This window comes from Poecilia reticulata, linkage group LG9 (genome assembly GCF_000633615.1).
Source record: "Poecilia reticulata strain Guanapo linkage group LG9, Guppy_female_1.0+MT, whole genome shotgun sequence".
Classification (NCBI taxonomy): Eukaryota; Metazoa; Chordata; class Actinopteri; order Cyprinodontiformes; family Poeciliidae; genus Poecilia; species Poecilia reticulata.
The window spans coordinates 14,094,007-14,100,360 of record NC_024339.1 but is presented as its reverse complement, the minus strand read 5'-3'; the positions used below and the strand labels follow the sequence as shown (position 1 = coordinate 14,100,360).

The following is a 6,354-nucleotide window of genomic DNA, read 5'->3' as shown; positions in this document are numbered from 1 at the left end:
TTAGGTTCCCCTTGTTGTTAGGACATGGGCGGTGCTGGGACATAATTAGATGGTGACGGGTACACAGCGTTCCCATCTATATGTTTTCGGCACGAAATCCAAAAACAAAAGCTTGGAAAAAATGGCATTCACCGTGGTGTGCTGTTGAAATAATAACCTTATTCTCTATAAGCGCGATAAATTAAATAAAACTTGTTCTAAACACAGTATTGCAGCATAAAATCAAGTAAAATAAAGAAAAGCAGGATGTTACAGAACATATGGGATGTATTAGAAAGAGGTTACATAACTGAAAATTACGCCTACCTTACTGGACCTCACCCCCTTTTCTCATTGGCTATTCGGCCGCCTGTCAAAATCTTAGCCAATCACTTTGTCGGTATGTCTTGCCTCTCCTTCGTTAGGGGCGTTCTCTAACGTGTTTACACGCTTGCGCAAACCAATGTTATGAATTCTAACAGTATCAACATGTCTGCCTCCTTGGTGCGAGCGACCGTCCGAGCGGTCAATAAAAGAAAAATTTTACCCACAAGAGCCGCGTTAACACTGGTGAGTCAAACATTTAGTTTGTAAAATTAAAAGGGAAACGCGTCTTGTGTCCGTTTGGTAAGCGCGGTTCTCGAAAAGTGTAGCGTTCTACCCTAGCGGCCGTTAATGCGGTGTCAGTTGTGTAAGTTGGCTAAGTTAGCAGTAGCTAGCTATCGGTGAATCGCTGTCCTACTGTTGGCTCTGTTACCGAATTGTCACTATTTAAGTTATTGATGAACCGCTTTATCATAGCTGATACATTTATGCGCGTTCATGTTCTATGTTTTTAAAGTGAAACTTAACTTGACAATAAAATCAACTTAGTAGCCGACTGATGATACGTATCTTACACCAAACCTTATGTTAGATTAAGCCAAGGGTCCTCAATTTACATTAATTTACAAATAATTGCGACATACAGAGTAAAGCTATGCATTTAAGTGCTTAAAAATGTTATATTACGTTTGGCTAAAACCCTAATGGACGTTTAGTCCACCTGCTGATATCAATGGCCAAATCTGGTTATTTTAAAGAAAAACAGGAGCTATTGTATGGAAGTCTGCTTTTGCTTTTACCTTTGAGACTCTACTAAGTTTCATCAGTTTTTGTTCGTTTATGTTTTGCTTAGTCTTGCAGAGACAGGATGTCTAACAAGCTAGCAAAAGGAATTGAAAGCATGCACATGCCACAGTAAACAAAACCTCTCTCAAGGGAATGGCCTAATGTTTTTCAAGTTTTAAAAAGTATGGACCACAGATTTCAAAGGATCTGCAAGGCAACTGGGTTACATATTTCTGGCAAGTAGGAACAAAACTGCAGATGTCCATCTTCCACTCCTTATCTGAGACCAGGTCAAACTTTGACGTTCTTCTTCCCAGCTACACCCTGAAGCTCATCAGGGAAAAGTCTGAGGCATTTCCCTTCCTGACCCTGCTGTATAATCTAACGAATCCTGTCTCTACCCCAAGGCATTCTTTTATTTGGACCTGATGGAAAAACGGCATTCTGTCCAATATATTTGGTTAAAATTGTATAGTAGTTTTTCTAATTGGTTTTGAAAGAACATTAATCAACATCTTAAATGATATCAAGATCATGTATTCCTCTCACCTTTTCACAGACTATTAAGCTAATTTCAAAAATGGAAATCACTGAAACTTCAACTTGTAATCTGAAATTAAAAACGGTTCTGATTTTTTATGAATCCAGCAAATGGAGCAAAAATATGATCCACAGTAACATATTTACTATCGAATCCCCAAACCGCCACTACTGACTCTTTCTGATGTGGATGAGCTGCCATTTTTCCTTTGAACCCCTAATCCCTGAAGGCGAGTCCATCCTGTGGAGCAGCTCATTCCAGCAGCTTGGACTCATTCTTTTGGTCATTAGTGGCTGCATGGGACAGAAGGTTAGGAATGGAGGTCATCTGGTAAATTAAAAAGCTTCATCTTTTGGCTCAGCTCTATTCAGCACAACTGACACGGTGCAGTGTCCCACATTGCTGCAAATGCTACACCAAACACACCAATTAGCCGACTGTACTCTATCCACACTTCCAAACAAAACCTTGAGAAGAGTAAAGTGACCAACTTTATAATAGAGTGGAATGTTGGCTCATTTCGCTCTATTCCACTTGAAGAAAGTAAAGTTTTCCATGAACAGTCATTGCAGTAGCTGTTCCGAATGAAAGTAGCTGATCTTTTGTGCTATTATTAGTCATATTGCTGCAACCCAACTTTTTTTAAGCATTGGACTTTGTGTTACTATAAGTATTTGTTAAAGAACAGGCCGCCATCTTTAAAGCATAACTTGTTCATGCATTACAGAAAAAAATAAAACATGTTCATTTCTTAACTGTGATGTTCTTAATACATTTTGTGGCTTCTGTTATTACTTCCCTTAAAATAATTGTCCTAACACAAAAGGATTTAAAAAAATCAGAGTGTCTTATCTAAAGTGTTGTATTGATGTGAATTGTGTGGTTGCGTGGCCAAACAGACCCAGTGTGGTGTTGCACATGAAATGGAGCGAAAAAGCAAGCGGTCGTTGCGAACACGGTTCGTTTGAAATGGGCGGGTGAAGACGTTGCTGATGGAGCCAATCGGCTGAAGGGCTCTGAGTGCTGCAGCAAGATAATGTGTTTGTCCTCCAGAGATAAAGCCTTAAGTAAATGCTGCGTCATGACAGGAGACACAGCCAACAACAGCAGATCTTCAACAGAAAATAGAAGTTACTTTAGCCCACAAGGAATAACTGGGATCTTTATAATTATATGTTGCATATTTGATGAAGATCTATTGAGGCTAACAGTTGCACATAATGGTCTTGGCTTGTTCTGACAAAGCAGACGACCGAATTTCTTTTAAACTGTAAAGTGCTATGAATCAACTGCAGGTTGTGGCACAGTTTGGTCTCTATTACAGCTTCAAAATATAAGATCCCAGCCACTATCATTTTGTTTTAGGTGTGGGCAATAAGAGTTAATACAATGAGCTAAATGCACTATTCATTTGCAGGCAATAAACACAGAAAACCTGAAATGCATAGCTAACCAGTTACTAAGGCCAAGCAATCCTTTGCGTTCTTGCACTTCATGATGTTGCGATCATGACTGTAAATCAGTACACAGCACAGCTGTAGTCTGTGTATTTAAAAACAGCACTACGTACTGATGGTCACACTTTAAGTGCTTTAAGGGATTAGCACCTTCTGGCCCAAGTGTTTCAACTCTGAGTCCCAAATCCCTTCATGTGACGGCTCAGGTTGTTTTGTTCCGCTACAGGTGCAGGCTGGAATTTCAGACGAGCTCTAGTATGTTTGTGTTATCTCAGTCAAATGAAAGGTGTCACATAACAAGAAAAAACTGATGTTGCATATGTTTTTTTGTGTATCCATTGCTTTTTTTTTTTTCTAAGGATGTTCTGTAGAGTTCCAACATGTTCTTTAGCTCTGTGATTCATTCTTTATGTTCTATTTTTTTCTTTTCTTTTCTTCAGACTCCTGCAGCTGTGAGCAAAATCAGATTGTTGCTTCAGGACAAACCAGAATATGTGAGTATACAAAATGATTCACTGTAACGTTTCTTCTTTTCTTTTTTTTTTTTCAGACGGTTTATCTTTTCTGTGCTCTGTCGGGTTGTGTCTGATAAACTGGTTTTGATGAGTATCTTATTTTTATGCTGCTAAAAACAGGTTTCTCTAGTTGACAGAAAATTGTCTTGAAGTTATTTCTGTTTTTTGAAAATGCAGTTCTTTTGAAATGTTGATTTCCTTTAACAAAAATCCTGAGTCGTGTCTTGTGAAGGAGTAGCTCTACAGATTGATTATTGGATTGTAGTTCAGCGTGTTGTTGTGTTTACAGAAGCATTGAGACAAGAAGAGCATCAATTCTTAGCCTTACTGTGTGTAAACTGAGATTCTGAAATGTCCACTTTTTCATTAAGTATCATAATTAAACTTAAAACCAAGATGTTTTGAGTTGACTGTTTTACTAAAGTGTCTGTTGGAAAACACACCTGCACCTGTTTGATTATTAGTTCCTGTATGTTGGTGTGTGTTGATGTGTGTTTGGTGCATCATCAACAGATTGGTTTGAAGGTGGGAGTGAGAACTCGTGGCTGTAATGGCCTGACTTACACTCTGGAATACACAACAGAGAAAGAGAAATCGGATGAGGAAGTGCTCCAGGATGGTGAGCGTTTTTATTCATTGTAAACCAATCAGAGTTCAGCCTACAGAGAGAAACTCAGAAAACATGAGGTTGAATTTTTAATGTTGAAAATAAAGATTTTAAGATGCCCTGGAAACAAGAAGTCTGTATAATCTGTTTTCTGTCCTGCTGCAACAGCAACGCCCCAAACATTTCTTTGTTTATGGACAATGCACAAACATACAAAATTTTGACAGCATAGTATTACATTATTGGCTGTTTGGTCTGTTTTCCTCATTTCTGGTCCTGATCCGTCATTATGAAACTTGAAACTGTGACCTTTAGCAACATAACCGACTGTCAGCTGTAACAGCTGCAGTGAGGCTTCATGTAACAGTTTCAACATGAGATTTATCATGTCTGGAACATAACAGTCAACATATATTAAATTGTAATGTCCACATGGTGCATACTGATATTGCAATAGTGATATATTGTGCAGCCTGATATGGAAAATGTTGCTTCAAATTTTCTTATTACTGAATTTATTGACAGTTATAAGAAAGCAAATACACAAAATATAAAATAATGAAATTAAACTAATATGTGCTTAATGAAATGTTTCAAAGAAACTTTGATTAAATTTTGTCCATTTCTTTTAAAACATTATAAGGTCAATAAGGCTTTGTCCCCAGATTCTTCTACGGAAATATTCCCACTAGAAACTGAGAAGCAGTTCAAAAGGTTTAGATCTTTCACCTTTTAAAGGGAGAAGAGATCTTATCACTGCATTGTAATTTTTTTTAAAGAAAACAACAAAGAAGCTACAACATTTTTCCATCACTGTGTTTAGGTTTTGGACAGTGAAAATCCAGAACGTAATCTGCTGAAACGCGATTCTTTCTTTCCAGTGCACACTCTCATTTACTGCAATAATTGAATGAAAATAAACCAAAAAAGTCAGCATGGGTGCTCCTCCCTTAGGGTTGATCAAAATATGTTAGAAAACACTTACTTACCGTTTCTCTACATGTTAAAAAAAAAACGTTTAAAAAATGTGTATATTTTTAGTTTTTTGAAGAAAACGGCTAACAAAGTTTACAGCTCCAGATTAATTTGGTTTGAATAAAAAGTGTTTCTTTGTGTTTTCCTTCAGGTGTGAGAGTGTTTATTGAGAAGAAGGCTCAGCTCACCCTTTTAGGAACTGAGATGGACTTTGTAGAGTCAAAGCTGTCCAGTGAGTTTATCTTCAACAACCCGAACATCAAGGGCACGTGTGGCTGCGGGGAAAGCTTCAACATCTGAGCGTCGCTGAGCCGCCGCCCCTCCCCGGCTCAGAACCCCGGCTTTTTTCTCTCAAGACCGAGAGACTGCCCACGAGGAAGTTGGGTGTGAGGAAATCAACGCGATGTGGACACCGCTCAGTTCCTGCCGCTGCTCTTCCTGCAAACCATTCACACACCAGATCAATCCAACTATGCATTTTAATTTTCCCTACATAAGGCTTCAAAACAATCTGTAGTCAAAGCCAGAAATGAATTTAGTTTAAAGTTCCTCTTGTGTGTAACTGTTCTCAATTCTCTGTTTGAGAAAACATCGGGACCCCAGAAGCTAGATGTTTTCTTTTAGTCTACAACCTTTTCTTTTTTTTTTTTCTTTTTTTTTTATATTTTCAGTCAGACCTAATGGTAAATGCAGGAGAAAATAGAGCAAGAAGGTGTGTTCATGAAATCGGAGAGCTGGAGAGGTTTTGGTCCTTAAAACTGTTAGGGTTTAGGATGGTAATAAAAATCCCATTTCCACTGAAGTCCAGATGTTAAGGCAAAGCAACATCAGCTCTTTGACAAAAGCACTGCAGTGTCCTGTTCTCCAGCCTAATCTATGGGAAAACTGGAGGAGCTTGAGTGTCTTGAGGCTGTTTTTTTTTCAGCTTGTAACATTGCTACAATGTATTTATCTGTGTGTAAATAGAAGAAAAATATGTCAATTCAACAAATACGCACAAAACAAACAAACGCACAAAACATGTATCCTCATGTAAGAATACACAAGGTTTCTGGTATTTTGTTTTAGCCCGATCAGAGCCAGGATTGTTTGTGTTGACTGTGTGCTCTTAAAATCATTAACCTGTGCAATATGTCTGTGTACATATGAATAATAAAAAAGCTAAATGAA

General features: G+C 38.1%; 1 protein-coding gene across 1 annotated transcript; it reads left to right on the top strand.

Annotated features, from left to right (window-relative positions):
* The first annotated feature begins 395 nt into the window (after positions 1–395).
* Positions 396–6,354, top strand: isca1 (iron-sulfur cluster assembly 1). Its single transcript, XM_008418062.2, has 4 exons — positions 396–549; positions 3,528–3,581; positions 4,116–4,221; positions 5,336–6,354. Exons 1-4 carry the CDS (start codon positions 448–450, stop codon positions 5,482–5,484), a joined length of 411 nt encoding a protein of 136 aa, XP_008416284.1. The 5' UTR covers positions 396–447; the 3' UTR covers positions 5,485–6,354.

Bases quoted from the DNA above. Each gene is read 5' to 3' on its own strand.
- isca1 (XM_008418062.2), top strand. From the start codon at position 448: ATGAATTCTAACAGTATCAACATGTCTGCCTCCTTGGTGCGAGCGACC. The intron at 550-3,527 runs GTGAGTCAAACA...TCTTTTCTTCAG, and splicing joins CAAGAGCCGCGTTAACACTG to ACTCCTGCAGCTGTGAGCAA. The intron at 4,222-5,335 runs GTGAGCGTTTTT...GTTTTCCTTCAG, and splicing joins TGAGGAAGTGCTCCAGGATG to GTGTGAGAGTGTTTATTGAG.